General features: G+C 45.4%; 1 protein-coding gene across 2 annotated transcripts in view; it reads right to left on the minus strand.

Moving 5' to 3' along the window:
- Positions 1–3,769: 3,769 nt before the first annotated feature.
- TBX15 (T-box transcription factor 15) overlaps positions 3,770–24,546 on the minus strand; it is a 251,478-nt gene continuing 230,701 nt past the window's right edge. For both annotated transcript variants that reach the window (XM_078656352.1, XM_078656354.1), the window contains 2 exons: positions 16,587–16,684; positions 3,770–5,806 (listed from right to left, as the gene is read on the minus strand). In XM_078656352.1, the coding sequence (XP_078512478.1) occupies positions 5,025–5,806; positions 16,587–16,684 (880 nt within the window). In that variant the 3' untranslated portion in view covers positions 3,770–5,024. The remainder of the gene's footprint in view (positions 5,807–16,586; positions 16,685–24,546) is intronic.

Genomic DNA, 24,546 nt, shown 5'->3' on the forward strand with positions numbered 1-24,546 from the left:
AGTTGAGTGCAGTTTCAAAGTATATCATTCAAGGTTTGCCAAAAGAAAGAAGTTTACCTGATGACCTGCAAATGTTTTATAAAATGTTGTTTATCATTAGAATTAGCTACAGTAGATGGCATCCTTTTTAGAGGTGAGAAATTGGCTCACCCTTCTTCAGAGAGAGATACATTAGTGGATTTGGCTCATGTTGGTCACTTAGGCATGGCTTTGAATTTAAAAAGGCGATGAGAAATGCACTGGTGGCCAAAAATGCATTTGAATTTTGAACTAAAAGTAAAGAATTGTCTGATTTGTAACAAGGTGGATAAACATTTTGTAGTGAGAACTTCTCCTATAGTTGAAGTTGATTTGAATGTTAGGGAAAAATCTGCATTAGATATTTTAGATGCCTTTTCATGATGTAACAACAAGTATGCTTTATCTAGTTGATTATAGGCTCAAATGGATTGAAGTACAATTTGCCAAAGTTACTGACACTGAATTTTCTTAAGAAAGGTTTTTCTTGTGAAGGTTTTCCTAAGATTTTGGTCACTGACAATGGTGCATAGTTCACATTTGAAATGATGTTGACATTTCTCAATGCTACAGGTATTTAACATAAACACAAAAGTCTTTATCATCCACAAGGAAATGGTTTGGTGGAAAGAGCTAACAGGCTAATTGGAGAAACTGTTAGGTTAGCATTGAATGACAATCTTAATATTAAAGTTGACATTCAGCACATTTAACTGCATACCAGGCTACACCGCACATGACAAGTGACACTTCTCCTTTTCAAGCTCTTTAGGGTCGTAGAACCTGAATGAATCACACACACTATTTCTGATCCAAATTGTTTAACTTTTAAAAAGAAAATTGATTAAATGGTACACACGAAACAGGTTAAAGTGCATTCGAAATACAATGTACTCAGGATGGTACATTTAAGTTATTTCAAAATTGGTGAGATGGTGAGGATTAAAAGTGCCTTCAACACCATTCCATTTGTTTTCACTTCAAGAGCATGTTGAAGTTTTTTTCTAAACTTTAGGGATTGAGGTCTCAACATGTACATCTTTCTGATACATAAAAAAGCAAAAACAATAATAAAATATATAACAGCAAAAATTTATTGTGCATCATTCGATGCAAGGCACTTGTACACAAAGTCACGCGCCTAGGGCACGGTTTTATACAGCTTTGAGTTCATACACTTTACATACGCTTCACTTGCCATCTGCTATAGTTTGCATACTGAATTCTCATTAGGCACTTAAATACACTTATATACAGCACTTCAAAACAAATCCCACCAAAGGCTTCATCATATGTCCTGGTGTTAACACTAACAATCTACTTTAAATCTTTACTTGTTCTTTAAGAGCTCAGTTCTCTCAGCCTCCCCAACCCAACCCAGAAACCCAAAGCAAACATTAAATGGGCAGTTAATGGCCTGGCACACTAGAGCGACATGTACCAAGGCAAAGTCATAGAGCTCCCCCTAAGTTTCCTCGTAGGCTGAAGAGCCTTTCATTACCCCAAGAGGGTCTGATATAACAAAAGGCATCATTTAGGGGGCTCACTGTTACCCACGTTTGCATTGCTCTTTGAGTTTAAATGTACAACTTTAGACGTCTTGACCATTTGAATCAATAAGTAACAGTGCTGCAATGGGCATCATTGAAAACAACATTGTACATTTTAGAATCAGCGGAATACATAGATTTTCAAATAAACAAATAAATGAAATAAAGTAAAACTCTGCCGGAGTGGATGAATGAGAAGTAACGTTTTTTTTTAGATTTGTATACAAAGACTCTCTTTATATTGTTGCAAAGGTTAAGGTGCTCAGTGTTCCTGTGATAACACAGTGAAATCAAACCGTGAGGTGCAAACGCGTGCATAGGCAAAAAGGGTACAGAATTGGCTTAAAAGCATTGCATCCTCTCCAGTCATTGCACTAAAGCTGTCCACAGGTATCAAAAAATAAATTTCTGCTAATAACCTTTTTGTCAACATTTCGACCCCTTAAGAAATGGTGGGATCATCATCAGGACAAATCCTGATAACAGAGTTCAAAAGCACCAATGAGAGGTGAGCCAGTCGGTCACATCAATGGCTTAATACTGATGAAGAATGTAAAGGTTTCCAATAGTAGCCAAGGTAATTGGGTTGGATGGGCCAGGCATGTTTAATTATTAAATAGAATGAACATTGGGCACCATAAGGTGGCCCCGTCAAGAATGCAGGCACTGAACTATATCGACTGCAAGGAACCTGGACAGGGGTCGATAGACTGGGGTGTGCCAGCCTAAAGTGAGGGCTAGGCCCCTGTATCAACACACTGGGGTCCATTAGGATATCGGGCGGATTGCCTCCGCCAGGGTGGCGGTGGCCACCGCCACCCTGGCGGAGGCAATCCGCCCGACAACCACTCTTGTTTACCCCTCCGCCAGATTAGGATGGCGGAGGGGACAGCGGCGGACGGAAAGACTGTCCGCCACTTTACCGCAGCGGTCGCCTTGCGACCGTGGCGGTATTAGATTAATATGGTGGCGGTGTCCAATGGACACCGCCAGCCATATTACGATGGCAAAATGTGTGGGCCTTTCCGCGGCGGCAATGCCCCCACGGAAAGGCAGGCAGAGATTGCTGCGGGGGCCCCCTGTAGGGCCCTAAGGTTGCCGCAACTGTCGGGGGGTGCACATGGGGGGTACCTATGGGACCCCCCCACATTTACATATGCAAAGCGGCAGGCACCGCACGGTGCCTGCCGCTTTGCTTGTGTGAATGCGCCAACTTATGTTTTGCATTGTGCCGGGCGGTGCAGAGAGCACCGCCCGCCACAATGTAAAACATATAGGATGTGCCCGCCACTGTGGCGGGCACATCCTAATACCCCCAACGGGACCCCCGCCCTTATGGCGGGCGGTCCCGATCTCCGTTAGGGTGGCGGGCGGACAAAGTCCGCCCGCCATCCTAATGGACCCCTAAGTTATTTTCTATCAAGCATGAAAAAAAAATCTCCTTTATCCACTCTGGCAGAGTTTTACTTTACTTAATTCTTTCCCTTGTTTGGTGGAAGTCTTGGCATTCCACTGATCCTAAAATGTGCAACCTTGTTTTAAATTATACAACTCTTGGCATTGTTACTTATTGTTACACATGGCCAATGCTTCATTGTGGTTGGATGGGCAGCTCCAGTTTTGTGTATCTTCCTTTGACCTCTGATATCACCACTATGTGATAGGGTGACACAAGCAGTGCAGAAGAAATGGCCAGCACTAGGCCTTCTCTGGGTGCTCATGACATGCCCTCTGTGTAAGCCCATTGGTTGAGATCTATGGGTCACTACACAGCACTCATCATTATTATGTAAACATTTTAAAGAAAAACAACTAGCTTCAGCTTTATCTAGGTTTGCATGACCAGACAGCAAGCCCCCGCCCCCACATTGTCCCTCCGTTGCTCATCAGCACACACAAACACAGTCTGGATAATCTGACCAACATGCACACTGTGTGCTTATCATGTAGCCCTGGCCCTGTATGTCTTTGTTTAAAACAATCTTGGCTGACCATCCAGTTAAGTTAACTAGTATCTTCCGCCCCACTGTCGACAGCTTGTGAGAGCCACCTATGAAGCAGAATCTGTGGGCCCGATTCACAGAACTAAGTTAGGACAAAATCCTAAATGTACTACTTTTGGTATTCACAGAAGGCATTTAGTAGTAGTAAAGTTAGGATTTTGTCTTAAGTCTGTCTTAAGTCATTCTTAAATCTGTTCTAAGTCTGTCTTAAGGCTGTCTTAAGTCTGTCGTAAGTCTTTCCTAAGTCTGTCTTAAGTCAACCTTAAGACAAAATCCTAACGTTACTACTACTAAATGCCTTCTGTGACTACCAAAAGTAGTAGGACAGACTTAAGACAGACTTAAGACAAATGTAGGACAGACTTAAGACAGACTTAAGACAAACTTAGGACAGACTTAAGACAGACTTAAGACAGCCTTAAGACAAACTTAAGACGAACTTAAGACGAACTTAGGACAGTTTTAAGACAGATTTAAGACAAAATCGAAACTTTACTACTACTAAATGCCTTCTGTGAATACCAAAAGTAGTAAGTTTAGGATTTTGTCTTAAGTTAGTTCTGTGAATCGGGCCCTGTGACTCCAGCGCCAACCTCCTCCAACCGACTCCTCCCCCGTATCAGCCCTCGTTTTGCAGTAATGTCCTCCTAGTTTGACTCTTTTCTCAGTCGTCTCCACAACGCAGGTTGACAAGGACATTTTGTCTGTCTCATAGTTGCACAATCTGCTTATTTTGAGTCTGGCCAGCCAAGATGTCTGGTTACTGAACAAGTCCAAGAGGTCCTAAAGTGACCAGAATTCCACTCTCCGCTTTAGAGCAGCGGTGACCCTACCTGTGGTCTACACATTGGCCAAGGTTGTCTTGGCAACGTGTATCGGGCTGCACATTTGATGGCAGCGTATTGGCATCGAGACTCTCGCATGTCCAATACAGCTTGTACTGTTTCCTTTAAGGAGTAAAACATGTCCAGTCCCTCTTACTGAAGAGCCACATGTCCTTTGCCTCTCCCTTTCAGCTTCTTCTGTGTTGCCTTTCTGAGGTGACAAGTAAGGTTGCACCTTGTCCTTGGGTGGCAGTGACCATCTTGTGGCTGTGTTGCCTGGCCCACCTTTCCAAGTTATCAGGCGTTGAAGAGTTTACTTGATCTCTTTTATCTTTGGGGTGTTGTTGTTCAGGAGAAACACATTGAAAACAAGGGGCACCAATCTGAAGAGACATCTGTGGTGGCCAAGGTTCTCGGTAACTCAGAATGCTTTTTCACAGACAATGACCTAACGTTCTCCACATCCTTGAAAATCCACCAGGAAATTCCACTAAGTTCTCTGAGAACTCCACCCAGGGCACAAAATGGCATCTTTGCACATTGCCCCTTTTCCCAAAGAGTTCCCAAGATAAGATCCATCCGGAGACATAAGCATTCCCACCTACACACACCCGCGGGAGATCAAATGTTCAGACCATGTGCACTGACATCTGAGACGAGGAACCAGTCACCTGTCCATACTGCCTACTGTCGCACACGTTTCCAGCCTGCTGATTGGATGCTTGGGCGCCAATCATGTGCATGCTGTCCATCCCGGAAGAAATGTACTGCCTCTCGCCGAAGGCACCATTGGAAGGGGAAGAGCAGAGTAAAGTGCTTTGGGCTGCAGTCAGTTTCTCTGGGCTCGCTCCGAGCCGGGGAGACGCGGGGAAGTTATACCCATAAAGATTGTATGGGTTGTGGAGGGAGAAGGCGTTGTAGGAGCTTTGCTGCATGTGTCCACCTCCAAACATATGAGAGGATGAAGTGCTTGAGGCAGAGTTACCGGCTTGCATAACATACTGAAACTGAGAGGATGGGAAGGACCCTAGCTGGCCACCGTAGGCGTCCATCTTGCTGTTTGCGGGCATGGAAGCAGGAGCTGGCATTGAAGAGATTAAGGATGATGTCCTCTGGGGCATATATGGTTCTGAAGACTGGTTGGCCGAAGCATTGCCGCTCTGAAGTCTGTTGTAGCCGCTGTCGCTGAGGGCAGGGTAACTCTGGAGAGCGGCCATGTTGCTTCGGGCACATGGTGGGTAATCTGAGAGGTTAAGGTTGCACAACTGGCTCTCCCTACAACCCACGTTGAAAGTGTTTGGGGCCAGATGGAAGGTGGGAGGTGAGCAAGAGGGGGATAGGAGATGGGAGGAGGCTGAAGGCGATGGTGTTCCGGTGCTGGAGGCCGTCGGGGAGGTGCCGGTACTGCCACCTGCAAGTCAAGCGAAGCAGCATTAGTAATTAACCCGTACTCAGTCAATATGTGATGATGAAGGATGTATGACATTACAACGCATGCTTTTACCACGCATGCCTTTACAACGTGGTTTTTACAACGCATGCCTTTACAACGCATAGTGCTTTGGGGCGCTGGATAGTGAATAGTTTAATTTACTATTCCAACTCCAGTCCCCGTGGATAGTAGGGAAGGTGTTGGATAGTAAATGAAACCTATTCCCTATCATAGAGCGCCCCCCAGCGCAATGCGTTGTAATGGTTTGCGTGGTAAAAGTTGCGTTGTAAAGGATGTTTCCCGATGATGAACATTACATATGTAATTTCAAATACAAAACAGTATCAACAGTAAGTTTAATAGGGAAAGGGCACAGGCAGCCTATCTCCGGTGAACATTTGCTAACTCTGTGGCTTATCTAAAACATTACTCACTAAATGTGACCTAGTCACCCACTCACACACTCATTCGCTCTGCAACTCATACCATTTCTCTGTCTATGGCTTTGCTAATAGCTTGCAGAGGGGCCAGGCACCCTGCAAACCACATGACACCAAGCATTCACCAGAAGAATGCACATTACATCCACAAGAGGTCATGAAATAAACAGCAGGAGTTCGAGGCACAGATATCAAAACTCTGCCAAAGGACATCAAATGGCTAACAGCTTCATTTGCTTACTCAGACAACTCACACCTCAATCAGTCAATAAAGAATTTGCATATTTCACCAAGTGATCCCTCAGTCAGAAAATAACCCAATTATTTATACATTTTGTCTGATACTAACTTACTGGCTTACTTAATTTACTCATTCAACTGCTGTTGCGATTATTGAATGGCTGAAGTCACATAATCACTTGTTAACAATCTGCAAACTAAAAGAGTTATTTAGGCACTTACTCAACCATTCAGGTGCAAAAACATAGCACTCACACAAACATTCACTTGTAATCACTCACAGGACTACTCGTCTACCAACAGTTGTGATCACTGTCGCTGCTTCTAAATAAATCATTCAGTCAATCTTAGAGCCACTCAATGAATACTTCAATCACTCTTGCAGATACTCAGTGAATCATTCAATCACTCTTGCAGACACTCAGTGAATCCTTCAATCACTCTTGCAGACACTCTGTGAATCATTCAATCACTCTTGCAGACACTCAGTGAATCATTCAATCACTCTTGCAGACACTCAGTGAATCATTCAATCACTCTTGCAGACACTCAGTGAAACATTCAATCACTCTTGCAGACACTCAATGAATCATTCAATCACTCTTGCAGACACTCAGTGAATCATTCAATCACTCTTGCAGACACTCAGTGAATCATGCAATCACTCTTGCAAACACTCAGTGAATCATTCAATCATTCTTGCAGACACTCAATGAATCATTTAATCACTCTTGCAGACACTCAGTGAATCAGTCAATCACTCTTGCAGACACTCAGTGAATCATTCAATCACTCTTGCAGACACTCAATGAATCATTCAATCACTCTTGCAGACACTCAATGAATCATTCAATCACTCTTGTTTCAGACACTCAATGAATCATTCAATCACTCTTGCAGACACTCAATGAATCATTCAATCACTCATGTTTCAGACACTCAATGAATCATTCAATCACTCTTGTTTCAGACACTCAATGAATCATTCAATCACTCTTGTTTCAGACACTCAGTGAATCATTCAATCACTCTTGCAGACACTCATTGAATCATTCAATCACTCTTGCAGACACTCAGTGAATCATTCAATCACTCTTGCAGACACTCAGTGAATCATTCAATCACTCTTGTTGCAGACACTCAATGAATCATTCAATTACTCTTGCAGACACTCAATGAATCATTCAATCAATCTAGCAGACACTCCATGAATCATTCAATCACTTTTGCAGACACTCAGTGAATCATTCAATCACTCTTGCAGACTCTCAATGAATCATTCAATCACTCTTGCAGACACTCAATGAATCATTCAATTATTCTTGCAGACACTCAATGAATCATTCAATCACTCTCACTCTTGCAGACACTCAGTGAATCATTCAATCACTCTTGTTGCAGACATTCAATGAATCATTCAAGCACTCTTGCAGACACTCAGTGAATCAGTCAATCACTCTTGCAGACACTCAGTGAATCATTCAATCCCTCTTACAGACACTCAGTGAATCATTCAATCCCTCTTACAGACACTCAGTGAATCATTCAATCACTCTTGTTGCAGACACTCAATGAATCATTCAATTACTCTTGCAGACACTCAATGAATCATTCAATCAATCTAGCAGACACTCCATGAATCATTCAATCACTTTTGCAGACACTCAGTGAATCATTCAATCACTCTTGCAGACTCTCAATGAATCATTCAATCACTCTTGCAGACACTCAATGAATCATTCAATTATTCTTGCAGACACTCAATGAATCATTCAATCACTCTTGCAGACACTCAGTGAATCAGTCAATCACTCTTGCAGACACTCAATGAATCATTCAATCATTCTTGCAGACACTCAGTGAATCATTCAATCACTCTTGCAGACACTCAGTGAATCATTCAATTACTCTTGCAGACACTCAATGAATCATTCAATCAATCTAGCAGACACTCAATGAATCATTCAATCACTTTTGCAGACACTCAGTGAATCATTCAATCACTCCTGCAGACACTCAGTGAATCATTCAATCACTCTTGTTGCAGACACTCAATGAATCATTCAATCACTCTTGCAGACACTCAGTGAATCAGTCAATCACTCTTGCAGACACTCAGTGAATCATTCAATCATTCTTGCAGACACTCAGTGAATCATTCAATCACTCTTGCAGACACTCAGTGAATCATTCAATCCCTCTTGCAGACACTCAGTGAATCATTCAATCACTCTTGTTGCAGACACTCAATGAATCATTCAATTACTCTTGCAGACACTCAATGAATCATTCAATCACTCTTGCAGACACTCAATGAATCATTCAATCACTCTTGCAGACACTCAATGAATCATTCATTCACTCTTGCAGACACTCAATGATTCATTCAATCACTCTTGCAGACACTCAGTGAATCATTCAATCACTCTTGTTGCAGACACTCAATGAATCATTCAATTACTCTTGCAGACACTCAGTGAATCATTCAATCACTCTTGCAGACACTCAGTGAATCATTCAATCCCTCTTGCAGACACTCAGTGAATCATTCAATCACTCTTGTTGCAGACACTCAATGAATCATTCAATTACTCTTGCAGACACTCAATGAATCATTCAATCACTCTTGCAGACACTCAATGATTCATTCAATCACTCTTGCAGACACTCAGTGAATCATTCAATCACTCTTGTTGCAGACACTCAATGAATCATTCAATTACTCTTGCAGACACTCAGTGAATCATTCAATCACTCTTGCAGACACTCAGTGAATCATTCAATCACTCTTGTTGCAGACACTCAATGAATCATTCAATCACTCTTGCAGACACTCAATGAATCATTCATTCACTCTTGCAGACACTCAATGATTCATTCAATCACTCTTGCAAACACTCAGTGAATCATTCAATCACTCTTGTTGCAGACACTCAATGATTCATTCAATTACTCTTGCAGACACTCAGTGAATCATTCAATCACTCTTGCAGACACTCAGTGAATCATTCAATCCCTCTTGCAGACACTCAGTGAATCATTCAATCACTCTTGTTGCAGACACTCAATGAATCATTCAATTACTCTTGCAGACACTCAATGAATCATTCAATCACTCTTGCAGACACTCAATGATTCATTCAATCACTCTTGCAGACACTCAGTGAATCATTCAATCACTCTTGTTGCAGACACTCAATGAATCATTCAATTACTCTTGCAGACACTCAGTGAATCATTCAATCACTCTTGCAGACACTCAGTGAATCATTCAATCACTCTTGTTGCAGACACTCAATGAATCATTCAATTACTCTTGCAGACACTCAATGAATCATTCAATCAATCTAGCAGACACTCCATGAATCATTCAATCACTTTTGCAGACACTCAGTGAATCATTCAATCACTCTTGCAGACTCTCAATGAATCATTCAATCACTCTTGCAGACACTCAATGAATCATTCAATTATTCTTGCAGACACTCAATGAATCATTCAATCACTCTCACTCTTGCAGACACTCAGTGAATCATTCAATCACTCTTGTTGCAGACATTCAATGAATCATTCAAGCACTCTTGCAGACACTCAGTGAATCAGTCAATCACTCTTGCAGACACTCAGTGAATCATTCAATCCCTCTTACAGACACTCAGTGAATCATTCAATCCCTCTTACAGACACTCAGTGAATCATTCAATCACTCTTGTTGCAGACACTCAATGAATCATTCAATTACTCTTGCAGACACTCAATGAATCATTCAATCAATCTAGCAGACACTCCATGAATCATTCAATCACTTTTGCAGACACTCAGTGAATCATTCAATCACTCTTGCAGACTCTCAATGAATCATTCAATCACTCTTGCAGACACTCAATGAATCATTCAATTATTCTTGCAGACACTCAATGAATCATTCAATCACTCTTGCAGACACTCAGTGAATCAGTCAATCACTCTTGCAGACACTCAATGAATCATTCAATCATTCTTGCAGACACTCAGTGAATCATTCAATCACTCTTGCAGACACTCAGTGAATCATTCAATTACTCTTGCAGACACTCAATGAATCATTCAATCAATCTAGCAGACACTCAATGAATCATTCAATCACTTTTGCAGACACTCAGTGAATCATTCAATCACTCCTGCAGACACTCAGTGAATCATTCAATCACTCTTGTTGCAGACACTCAATGAATCATTCAATCACTCTTGCAGACACTCAGTGAATCAGTCAATCACTCTTGCAGACACTCAGTGAATCATTCAATCATTCTTGCAGACACTCAGTGAATCATTCAATCACTCTTGCAGACACTCAGTGAATCATTCAATCCCTCTTGCAGACACTCAGTGAATCATTCAATCACTCTTGTTGCAGACACTCAATGAATCATTCAATTACTCTTGCAGACACTCAATGAATCATTCAATCACTCTTGCAGACACTCAATGAATCATTCAATCACTCTTGCAGACACTCAATGAATCATTCATTCACTTTTGCAGACACTCAATGATTCATTCAATCACTCTTGCAGACACTCAGTGAATCATTCAATCACTCTTGTTGCAGACACTCAATGAATCATTCAATTACTCTTGCAGACACTCAGTGAATCATTCAATCACTCTTGCAGACACTCAGTGAATCATTCAATCCCTCTTGCAGACACTCAGTGAATCATTCAATCACTCTTGTTGCAGACACTCAATGAATCATTCAATTACTCTTGCAGACACTCAATGAATCATTCAATCACTCTTGCAGACACTCAATGATTCATTCAATCACTCTTGCAGACACTCAGTGAATCATTCAATCACTCTTGTTGCAGACACTCAATGAATCATTCAATTACTCTTGCAGACACTCAGTGAATCATTCAATCACTCTTGCAGACACTCAGTGAATCATTCAATCACTCTTGTTGCAGACACTCAATGAATCATTCAATCACTCTTGCAGACACTCAATGAATCATTCATTCACTCTTGCAGACACTCAATGATTCATTCAATCACTCTTGCAAACACTCAGTGAATCATTCAATCACTCTTGTTGCAGACACTCAATGATTCATTCAATCACTCTTGCAGACACTCAGTGAATCATTCAATCACTCTTGCAGACACACAATAAACTGTATAATTAACCACTCGTACAACCTCTGAAAGACTTACAAGCACCCAGTCAGACATTCAATCGCTCGCTCTACAAGATGTCCCCAAACTCTACCAAATGGAACAAAACACACCCGCTCTCCCTTGCCGTGCCGACTCTGCAATGGCCGCTATGAGATCCCCTAGGTCACTCCTGCAGTGAGATCCCTGGAATCACTCCTGCATCAAGATCCTTGAGATCCCTTCTGCAATGAGGTTCCTGAACTCCCCTCTGCCTTGAGGTTCCTGAGCCTGTTTCTTCATTGAGGTCCCTTAGATCACTTCAGCCCTGAGATCCCTAGGGTCACTCCTGCACTTAGATCCATGAGATTTCTCAGGTTACCTCTTCATTGACAGTTCTGAGAACACCTCTGCAGTCCAGACTTCCGCATGGGCTCTTCCACATAATGATAAAACACTGCACCCATTTCCCCGCAGGTGTGGCATTCTATACTACATCCTTATAGACTATATATGATCAGTTACCATATCAATTTATACCCATGGTAGTAGTGTTTCTGTGGTGTGTATCTGTTTGTGTTGTTTCTGTGGTGTGTATCTGGTAGTGGAGTTACTGAGGGTCCGATTCACGGAACCAATCTGAGATAAAATCCTAAACTGGTATTTACAGAAGGCATTTAGTTGTTGTACAGTTAGGGCTCATAACTTTACTACTACTATACTGAGAAAAAATCCTAATTTTACGACTTTCGGTATTCATTTAAGGCCTTTAGTAGTAACCCTGTGTGTAGTTTGCGTAGTAGCGCTATGCGTAGCTACGCAAAGTGCATTTCGCACTACGCACGCGTGCGTAGTGCGGTGGGAAAATGCTGTTTGCACTGATTGCACAGTGCCGGATGCTTGTCCGTAGTGTGCAATCATTGCAAACGGCATCTTGCACAGTGCAAGCGGTTGTTTTCTGCTGCTCGAGTAGATTTGTACTCAAGCTGCAGCTTTCTCAACACAGACTGGTAGTTTCTCATCGCGAGAGGTCGCGAGCATGCGTGACCTCTCGCAGTGAGAAACCCAACCTCCTCGCGCTGAGAATCTCGCCGGGAGGTTTATTTTCCACGCTCACAATCGTCAACTTGATGTTGCTGATCGCGAACAAGGAGAAAGTCTCGCCGGGATGTTGATTTTGCTTGCTTGCAGTCGCCAACTTGACGTTGAGGGCCACGAGCAAGCAAAAAATACCCGCTACGCTATACGTTTTTGCACTGTGCTACGTGCAATTCACTTAGCGAGCGTACCGTAGTCCTACACCCACGGTTATTTAGTAGTAGAAAAGTTAGGAGTCCTAACTTTACTACTACTACTAAATGCCTTCTGTGAATATCAAAAGTAGTAAGTTTAGGATTTTATCTCAGATTAGTTCTGTGAATCGGCCCGAGTGTTTATCTGGTAGTGTTGTTTCTGTGGTGTGTATCTGGTAGTGGTGTTTCTATGGTGTGTATCTGGTAGTGGTGTTTCTATGGTGTGTATCTGATAGTGATGTTTCTGTGGTGTGTATCTGGTAGTGGTGTTTCTGTGGTGTGTATCTGGTCGTGTTGTTTCTGTGGTGTGCATTTGGTAGTGGTGTTTCTGTGGTGTGTATCTGGTAGTGTTGTTTCTGTGGTGTGCATCTGTTAGTAATATTTATGTGGTGTGTATGTGGTAGTGGTGTTTCTGTGGTGTGTATTTGGTAGTGGTGTTTCTGTGGTGTGTATCTGCTAGTGGTGTTTCTGTGGTCTGCATCTGGTGGTGGGGTTTCTGTGGTAAGTGTCTGGTAGTGGTGTCTCTATGGTGTGTATCTGATAGTGATGTTTCTGTGGTGTGTACCTGGTAGTGGTGTTTCTGTGGTGTTTCTGGTTGTGGTGTTTCTGTGGTGTGTATCTGGTAGTGATGTTTCTATGGTGTGTATCTGGTTGTGGTGTTTCTGTGATGTGTATCTGGTAGTGGTGTTTCTGTGGTGTGCATCTGGTAGTGGTGTTTCTGTGGTGTGTATCTGGTAGTGGTGTTTCTGTGGTGTGCATCTGGTGGTGGTGTTTCTGTGGTAAGTGTCCTGTAGTGGTGTTTCTATGGTGTGTATCTGATAGTGATGTTTCTGTGGTGTGTATCTGGTAGTGGTGTTTCTGTGGTGTTTCTGGTTGTGGTGTTTCTGTGGTGTGTATCTGGTAGTGATGTTTCTATGGTGTGTATCTGGCTGTGGTGTTTCTGTGATGTGTATCTGGTAGTGTTGTTTCTGTGGTGTGTATCTGGTAGTGGTGTTTCTGGTTGTGGTGTTTCTGTGGTGTGTATCCGGTAGTGATGTTTCTATGGTGTGTATCTGGTTGTGGTGTTTCTGTGATGTGTATCTGGTAGTGGTATTTCTATGGTGTGTATCTGGTAGTGGTGTTTCTATGGTGTGTATCTGATAGTGATGTTTCTGTGGTGTGTATCTGGTAGTGGTGTTTCTGTGGTGTGTATCTGGTAGTGTTGTTTCTGTGGTGTGCATCTGGTAGTGGTGTTTCTGTGGTGTGTATCTGGTAGTGTTGTTTCTGTGGTGTGCATCTGTTAGTAATATTTATGTGGTGTGTATCTGGTAGTGGTGTTTCTGTGGTGTGTATTTGGTAGTGGTGTTTCTGTGGTGTGTATCTGCTAGTGGTGTTTCTGTGGTGTGCATCTGGTGGTGGGGTTTCTGTGGTAAGTGTCTGGTAGTGGTGTCTCTATGGTGTGTATCTGATAGTGATGTTTCTGTGGTGTGTATCTGGTAGTGGTGTTTCTGTGGTGTTTCTAGTTGTGGTGTTTCTGTGGTGTGTATCTGGTAGTTATGTTTCTGTGGTGTGCATCTGGTAGTGGTGTTTCTGTAGTGTGTATCTGGTAGTGTTTCTGTGGTGTGCATCTGTTAGTAATATTTATGTGGTGTGTATCTGGTAGTGGTGTTTCCGTGGTGTGTATTTGGTAGTAGTGTTTCTGTGGTGTGTATTTGCTAGTGGTGTTTCTGTGGTGTGCATCTGGTGGTTGTGTTTCTGTGGTAAGTGTCTGGCAGTGGTGTCTTTATGGTGTGTATCTGATAGTGGTGTTTCTGTGATGTGTATCTGGTAGTGGTGTGTCTGTGGTGTGTATCTGGTAGTGTTTCTGTGGTGTGCACCTGTTAGTAATATTTATGTGGTGTGTATCTGGTAGTGGCGTTTCTGTGGTGTGTATCTGCTAGTGGTATTTCTGTGGTGTGCATCTGGTGGTGGTGTTTCTGTGGTAAGTGTCTGGTAGTGCTGTCTCTATCGTGTGTATCTGGTTGTGGTGTTTCTGTGATGTGTTTCTGGTAGTGGTGTTTCTGTGGTGTGTATCTGGTAGTGGTGTTTCTGTGGTGTGCATTTGGTGGTGGTGTTTCTGTGGTAAGTGTCTGGTAGTGGTGTCTCTATGGTGTGTATCTGATAGTGATGTTTCTGTGGTGTGTCTGGTAGTGGTGTCTCTATGGTGTGTATCTGGTAGTGGTGTTTCTGTGGTGTGTCTGGTAGTGGTGTTTCTGTGGTGTGTATCTGATACTGATGTTTCTGTGGTGTGTATCTGATAGTGGTGTTTCTGTGGCGTGTATCTGGTAGTGGTGTTTCTATGGTGTGTATCTGGTAGTGGTGTCTCTATGGGGTGTATCTGATAGTGATGTTTCTGTGGTGTGTATCTGGTAGTGGTGTCTCTATGGTGTGAATTTGGTAGTGGTGTTTCTATGGTGTGTCTGGTAGTGGTGTCTCTATGGTGTGTATCTGGTAGCGGTGTTTCTATGGTGTGTATCTGGTAGTGGTGTTTCTATGGTGTGTATCTGGTAGTGGTGTTTCTATGGGGTGTATCTGATAGTGATGTTTCTGTGGTGTGTATCTGGTAGTGGTGTTTCTATGGTGTGTATCTGGTAGTGGTGTTTCTATGATGTATATCTGTTAGTGATGTTTCTGTGATGTGTATCTGGTAGTGGCGTTTCTATGGTGTGTATCTGGTAGTGGTGTTTCTGTGATGTGTATCTGGTTGTGGTGTTTCTGTGATGTGTATCTGGTAGTAATATGTCTGTGGTGTGTATCTGGTAGTGGTGTTTCTGTGATGTGTATCTGTTAGTGATGTTTCTGTGATGTGTATCTGGTAGTAATATTTCTATGGTGTGTATCTGGTAGTGGTGTTTCTATGGTGTGTATCTGGTTGTGGTGTTTCTGTGGTGTGCATCTGGTAGTGGTGTTTCTATGGTGTGTATTTGGTAGTGGTGTTTCTGTGGTGTGTATCTGGTAGTGGTGTTTCTGTGGTGTGTATCTGCTAGTGGTGTTTCTTTAGTGTGTTTCTGGTAGTGTTGTTTCTGTGGTGTGTATCTGGTAGTGTTGTTTCTGTGGTGTGCATCTGTTAGTAATATTTATGTGATGTGCATCTGGTAGTGGTGTTTCTGTGGTGTGTATCTGGTAGTGGTGTCTCTATGGTGTTTATCTGGTAGTGGTGTTTTTGTGGTGTGTATCTGGTAGTGGTGTTTTTGTGGTGTGTATCTGGTAGTGGTGTTTTTGTGGTGTGTATCTGGCAGTGAGGTTTCTGTGGTGTGCATCTGATAGTAATATTTATGTGGTGTGTATCTGGTAGTGATGTTTCTGTGCTGTATATCTGGCAGAAGAGTTTACTTCTGCACCACAAGTCCAATACATCACTATTAACTATAATCAATTAGACCTTCCCAGACTGAGCCTCTTGTCTGACTGTAATTGGCAGCGAAGCCCCAACCTCTCCTGCTCCTCGCCCCAGGCACCCCAAGTTGTCAACTGTTACCACAAGTGCCATCAGGCCCTCATCCTGGCAGACACTGAACCCTCCAGGCTCCCTGGCCTCAACAGGCTGGCCTATGTACACAGGACGAAACAACATGGCGCCTGCGCCTTCTCCGCTTGGGTCCATCTTTGCCTGATGGGGGCGGGGCTCACCTTGCTGCTTCTGCATGGTGGTGAAGTCCTCAAATGTGAGGGTGCGCACCGGGGGCCTCCAGAAGGCATACGTCTCCATGATGGCCTCCAGGCCCGTCCTGCAAGGTGAGGAAGACAAAGAAAGACGTGTCAGCGGTCAAGGGAAGTACGTATGCAAATGGCCGCATCTACGTGCAAACCACAGGCGGAGAATTAACATAACCTGTGTATTTCAAGCACTCATTCTCCTCTGGGCATCATGGGTCTGAATTCTTTCTCAAAACAATGGTACTCCTTTTATTAACCTCGCTACACGGTTGGTGGTTGGGTAGGGTAATGGCGCTCCTAGGTAATACACAAAACGTATTCAGCTATAGTGTACTATGAGTGCAGTGCAAAGGGGTAAGGAGAACCACCTCCCTCCCTGAACCATGGAAAACCACTGACAGAACAACACAACAGTCCCCTGCCACGCTTAAAGTATTTTAAACAAGTTAAAGACAATGTAAGAACATTCTTGGTCCGTTGCATGATCAGATAACTCAATTTAATGTTCTTCTTGTGGGCAAACATAAACAAAGCCTTAGCCGACAACATGTTTCGTCACGTTCCACTGCTGTAAGTAGTGACTTCTTCAGGGCTAAGAAACATACATTAAAGAAATGGTAAGTATCCAAAGAGTTACACCATAAAGATAAACTCCCACTGTGACGTTGCATCGGAAAGAGTTACGTTCATGTTGCCTACTTGAACCTGTGGTCTGTGACTATATAGAACGGTGGAGTTCCCTGAAGTGTAATATCTAAACAAAAAGAAAGACAAACGTGTTGAGAAATCATAAAGTGACAATTATGATCCAGTAAATGGTGGCTTTGCTATAATTCAAACAGGTGACAGACACCCCCTCAATGTGGCCTACTATCAATTTAGGAAAAGATAAGAAAGGAAAATAACTAAAATCCCTTGGTTAGGACCTAGGGATAAAAAGAAAGAAGAAAAAAGGGAAAACTGAGACATTAGTGCTCCGAGTGAGTGCCTGGCGGGGTTAAAAGGTCTACTAGTGGAAATAAACAGAAACCAACCTTAGTTTCGGTTGTAATTCCGACCCTAAAGGGATCCAAAATTCACATGTTTCTTAGCCCTGAAGAAGTCGCTACTTACAGCAGTGGAACGGGACGAAACACGTGTTGGTTAAGGCTTTGCTTGCATTTGCCCAAAAGAAGAACATTAAATTGAGTTATCTGATCAAGCAATTGACCAAGAATTTTCTTACATTGTCTTTAACTTGTTTAAAGTACTTTAAGCCTGGCAGGGGATTGTTGTGTTCTTTTATTAACCTCGTTGAAATGAAATGCCAATGGGGATAAGCACAGATCCCTGCAGTTGGTGTATTAGCCCTCTTAGACATGAAATCTACTTGGGGATTATGATTGGGTTTTCCTGCTGCCTTCAAATTTCTAACAATGTGATCTGTACCTTTTTAATGTGTTTGTTTACCAAGAGGCGGAGGAGGTGAGACTTGGGGGTGTGATCCTTTAACGGGAAGGACTGCATTGCACACTGGTAAGCCATTAAGTCCACATTAATAAATAAAGCTGCGGAGAGGTAAGGGTATATGATGCTGGAAATGTTCAGACAGTTCCAACAAGGACAACGCTTACAAGGAGCCGATGTACGAAGGTCATGAATAGCGATTTTTCCTAAGGACGATTTCCTGTAAATCGCACATATGAAATCTCTATTTCTAATGTATTTCTAATGTATGAAACTCTTCAGTTTCATTAGCGATTCCTAGTGGGTGGCCAATCCACCTACCTCATGAATATTAATGAGCTAGGTCACAAATTGCAATCCATTAGGAATCGAAGCCATCACAGGGACGATGGCCCGCTGAGGTCAGGAAAAACGAGATGCATTTGAGGAGGAAAAAACCTGAAACTTTGAAGATTCCCCTGGACCACTACCTGCTCTTAAAAAATATTGTTTTAAACCATTCACAAAGGGGACCTCCTATGTGTGAATGGGTTACACTTACCACCGACTTCCAATTGGCGGTAATTGTGAATGTTTTGTAACCGCATTTAGGTCGCAGAACATTTATACATACCATTCCAATTTGGCATTGGGAAGGGAACGCCCTCAACACGTCCCTTCCTGATACTGAATTGCAAAACTCAAATTATGATCCGGTAACAAGTTACCCATCGCAATTTGGGCTTTGTACATTCCAAAAAGCATCTACGAATCGGGCTGTTTGCAATCTCAAAAATACTTCATACGTGTAGCCCCATGTGTGTTGAATTCATGGGACCTGAGGTTGGGGTGCAGGAACAATGGATATGGTTGGTAAACCTCCATTCAGGGAACGGTTGAAAGATTTAAGATGAAAGGAAGGTCTCCCCATTTTCTTCTAATTTCTTAGTGGACAAGTTGACCCATGCAGTCTGCAAACCAGACAGTGGTGTAGCAAGTGAGCCGAGAGCCCTAATGCAGGCAGTGAAAATGCCCCCCCAACTCCTGGGTTAGAATCAAATAAAATGCTATCAGTGTGGGCCCCTCAGACTGCCTGGGCGTGGTGCCACTGCACCTGCTGCACTGTTGATAGCTATGCCTCTAATAGCAGTGCCAGATGCTGATGAAAATAGTAGTAGATGCACTAAAAAAAATTCCACCAAGAAACATACCCGCGTGTAGCACAATGTGGAGCATATTTACAAGCCCCTATCGCCACAGGAACATCACTTTTAACAACGCTCCTGTGATGATAGGGGCTTCGTCTTATTTACAAGGTGGCATTCAGCCACTTAAAGTGGCTTAACACCGCCTTGTAAATAAGGCACCCTTTCATGTACACTTAGCTTGAAAGGGGTGGGCCTTCCTGCACATAAACAATCATTAAAAAAATCAAATTGCAACTTCTGTGTTTGCTGCACAATGCAGCACACAAAATAGTTACAAATCGCCAATCTGGATTGTTTATGTGCAGGAAGGGGCCCCTTCCTGCACACAAACAATCATTCCCTCAATATAAGCACCCTTGCCCTTTGGCGCAAGAGTGCCTGAGTTGGCACTAGGCAGCTGGTTTTAGCACCAGTGCAGGGAGAAACGCAGGGTGAGCTATATTATTATAAATACTGTGCATCGTTGCGTTTCTAAAGTGACAGAGCGTGGCTTTAGTAATTTTGGAGCTAATCCGCGCTCCACCACTTTCTTGTAAATATGCCTCTGTATGTTTTACTTTAATCACCTTCTCTGGCCAATCACACAGCAGCCTTTTTCAACATGCCAGTGACTGTTTACCGCTCACTGGTTGTAAGATAATTCTTGAGTGCGCACGGGGCCTCGGATTCAGTCACTGAGGCCAGTGGCGCAGTCTCACCTTGGACAACGTGGGCCGGTGACTTCCACAGTCAGTGGCCACAGATACTCTGAGTTATAAAACAGCAGCGTTTGCTCCCGGGTACACTGGTGACTCTACTCACGCACGTCTGCCGTAACTGCGCTCAGCGTGGGCCTGATTCACAAGAGCAAAATGACACTTTTGTGTAAGTTTACAATTGTTTGCAATTCACAAAGCAATTTTACGACTGCCTAGTTTTTTATATGTGGAGTCTCCGCCACAAGAGCTACAGTGGTAAAGATACTACTACTAACATTTCTTTGTGAATTGCAAAAAATCGCTAACTTACACAAAGGTGTACTTTTACATTTGTGAATCAGACTCTGAGTCTTCAGGCCCTTGAACCCTGCCGTGCACACTACGACACTTCTCCGGCTTCACAAACGTATAGGTAAAACGGCTTCAGTTCATGTGATCCTGTTACTGGGTCACAGACTAAAGGTGGAGGTCGCCACCTCTGCTCTGACGTCGGTTACGTCAGATCAGCTCTTTCCCTTTATGCCTGTTACTGGTTCACTGCCTGAAGGTGATGAGCGCTACCTCTGCACTGACATAGATTAATTCGGATCAGCTCTTCCCATTTATGCCTGTTATTGGGTCATAGCCGGTAGATGGTGGCCACTACCTCTGTACTAATATAGGTTACATTCTTAATCAAAAAAGGGAGGAGGAATAGGTGTCTAGTCTGTTCCCCAGGTAAGATACGTTTATCAGGCAGGGTCGCCCCCACGCTCCTCCCGCTTGCTGCCACAGATTCTGCCGCCACTTCCTGTTGGATTCCTATCACCGCTGCAGGCGACCCAGCCGCCGCTGAGCCGCCCGCACTCGTTTTCCCGCCGCTGCCTCCCTGCGGCCCCGCCCCCCCGCCAGCCGATTGGCCCCCCCCCGCACCCGCCACCCAGCGGACCCTCCCTACCGGCTCCCTTCTCATGACGCCTCCACGCACGCGCAGCGGTCACGCACAGCGGTCACGCGCAGCGGGCGCGCCGATTGTGCACCGAAGGCGTGCCAAAGGCAAGCCCGTCTGCGCCCGTCCGCGTCTGGACCGTGCCCAGCGCCAGGACCCCTGGACCCCGATGGACCTACGACGCCGCCACCCTCATTGCACTCAAACCCGACCGAACAAGAGCCTGCCACCGAGCCACCCCGAGACGCACCCACGGACCCTTCACCTGTCAAGCCTGCAAGTTCACCTGCCTCCGGACCTGCCCCACAACTACCAAGCCGAGCACCAGCAACAACCACCTCAAGTGCATCCTACTCAACACCCGCTCCATCCACAGACACGCCATCGAACTTTGGAACCTGCTTGACACAACAGCACCAGACGTCGCCTTCCTCACAGAAACCTGGATGAACGCCTCCTCAGCGCCCGACATCGCCATCGCCATCCCAGATGGATACAAGATCATCCGGAGAGACCGCGTCAACCAGACTGGGGGAGGCATCGCCATCGTACACAAGAACACCATCCGCATCACGACCGACTCCAACGACACCCTCGCCACCGCCGAGTATCTCCACTTCCAGATACACACCGACCCAAAGACGACCCTCAGAGGCACCTACAGACCCCCTGGACCACGCACACAATTCAGCGAAGACATCACGGACTTCATCAGCCCGCACGCCCTCCGCTCCACTGACTTCATCCTCCTTGGGGACCTCAACTTCCACCTGGAGAACAACAAGGACCGCAACACTGCCGCCCTGCTGGACAACCTCGCCAACCTCGGACTCAAGCAACTGGTCAACACCCCCACCCACTACGCCGGCCACACGCTCGATCCCGTCTTCTCATCCAGCAAGCACGTCACCTTCAGCCACTCCACCGGACTTCACTGGACCGACCACAGCTGCGTCCACTTCAGCTTCAGAAAAACCACGACCCACCGCCACCCGCATCAGGTTCCTCACAGGAGCTGGAGCAAGATCACTTCCGAGCAGCTCACCACCTCCCTCAGCCAGAACCCGCCCGCCAGCACAACGGACCCCAACGAAGCAGCCCGCAACCTAACACAGTGGCTAACCGCCTGCGCCGACGACCTCGCTCCACTCAAGAACCCTCCCAGCAGACCAAGAAGCAAGAAAGCCTCCTGGTTCACCGACGAACTCAAGGACTCCAAGAAGAACTGCCGCACCCTCGAGAAAGCCTGGCTCCTCGACCAGACCACAGACAACATGACCGCCCTCAAACAAGCCACCCGCAAGCACCACCAGCTTATCCGCTCCACCAAGAAGAAATCACTGAAGGAACGACTGGACAACAACGCCCACGACAGCAAGGAACTCTTCACCATCGTCAAGGAGTTCTCCAACCCCAGCACGGGCAACAACGACATCACTCCTTCTCAAGACCTCTGCGACTCTCTTGCCTCTTTCTTCCACCGCAAGATCGCCGACATCCACAACAGCTTCGGCGCACCATCCACGCACCCCACCGTCGAACCAACGCCCCCCACCGCCACCCTCCGCACCTGGACCACGGTGACCACCGAAGACACAGCCCGCACGATGAACACCATCCACTCCGGATCTCCAACCGACCCCTGCCCCACCACATCTTCAACAAGGCAGACTCCATCATCGCACCCCAACTCCGAGACGTCATCAACACCTCCTTCAACACCGCCACCTTCCCGGAGAGCTGGAAGCATGCCGAGCTCAACGCGCTACTGAAGAAACCAACAGCAGACCCCACCGACCTCAAGAACTTCCGCCCCATCTCGCTCCTCCCTTTTCCTGCCAAAGTCATCGAGAAGACCGTCAACAGACAGCTTGCAGCCTTCCTCGAGACGAACGGATCCCTCGACCCCTCGCAGTCCGGTTTCCAAGCCAACCACAGCACCGAGACCCCCCTCATCGCAGTCACCGACGACATCAGAACCCTGCTCGACAACGGGGAAACACCGGCCCTCATCCTCCTGGACCTCTCTGCAGCGTTCGACACAGTCTGCCACCGCACTCTAGTCCAACGCCTCAACAACATCGGGATCCAAGAGAAGGCACTGGAGTGGATCATCTTGTTCCTCGACGGAAGAACACAGAGAGTCCGCCTCCCACCGTTGCGATCCGAGGCCACCGAAGTCATCTGCGGCGTACCGCAAGGATTATCACTCAGCCCCACCCTCTTCAACGTCTACATGAGACCTCTTGCAACCATCGCACGCCAGCACAACCTCAACATCATCTCATACGCCGATGACACCCAACTGATCCTCTCCCTCACCAGAGACCCCGTACCGCCAGAACGAGCCTGCACGAAGGGATGAAAGACGTCGCCGAGTGGATGAAGAACAGCCGCCTGAAACTGAACTCAGACAAGACGGAAGTCCTCATCCTGGGACCATCACTCTCCGCCTGGGACGACTCCTGGTGGCCCCCTGCCCTGGGCACCGCACCCAAGCCAACCGACCACGCACGCAACCTGGGCTTCATCCTGGACTCTTCCCTCTCGATGACCAGACAAGTCAACGCCGTCTCCTCATCATGCTTCAACACCCTGCGCATGCTCCGTAAGATCTTCCGGTGGATCCCGACCGAAACCAGGAAGACGGTCACCCAGGCACTCGTCACCAGCCGACTGGACTACGGGAACACCCTCTTCGCGGGAACCATAGCCAAACTACAGAAAAGACTCCAGCGCATACAGAACTCCGCCGCCCGACTCATCCTGGACATCCCCCGACGCAGCCACATCTCCGGCCACCTGAGGGACCTGCACTGGCTCCCCGTCAGCAAAAGGATCACGTTCAGGCTCCTGACCCACGCACACAAGTCTCTCGACGACCTGGGCCCCAAGTACCTCAACGACCGCCTGACCTTCTACACGCCCACCCGCCAGCTACGTTCTACAAGCCTCGCCCTCGCCGCCGTACCACGCATCCGAAGAGCCACCGCTGGAGGAAGATCCTTCTCCCACCTGGCAGCCAAGACATGGAACTCCCTCCCCATCCACCTCCGGCTGACACAGGACCATCTCGCCTTCAGGAAACAACTCAAGACCTGGCTGTTCGAGCAGTAGCGAACCCCTCCCCAAAGCGCCTTGAGACCCTTCCGGGTGAGTAGCGCGCTATACAAATGGCATGATTGATTGATTGATTGATCAGAAGTAGACTAGAACACTTGTAACTACGTTACACAAGATTGTATAGATAACCCTCATAAACGCTATGTTTTGTGCTGTGCGGTTTATCTTGGTTCTCCGCCCCACATAGACGTTGTGGCATTTATCATTGGGTGATCTATTGTGCTACAGGCCAGCTTCAAGCCTGAGGTCGTCTCTGGAGTAGCGTAGCAGTGTCCAGAGATATGTTAAGGTATCACCACACAGGAAGGTTGATCCTAAAAAACAAACCTACACCCAAGCAACTGTTTTATTCTTAACGGATGTGATTTGTTATTAAAAAATGACACTTGGGTATACTATTGGATCAAGCAACTGGATCCTCGTATATCACTTAAAACATACAGTCAACATGTTTCTGCTCCTTGCTGCCCAGCCGGGTCTATGCAGCTTTCGTCAGGACAAACAGGTTAAAATTATACTCACAATTTATGTGCAGTATGATAGGGGTTATA

Source organism: Lissotriton helveticus, chromosome 8 (genome assembly GCF_964261635.1).
Source record: "Lissotriton helveticus chromosome 8, aLisHel1.1, whole genome shotgun sequence".
In the NCBI taxonomy this organism is placed as follows: Eukaryota; Metazoa; Chordata; class Amphibia; order Caudata; family Salamandridae; genus Lissotriton; species Lissotriton helveticus.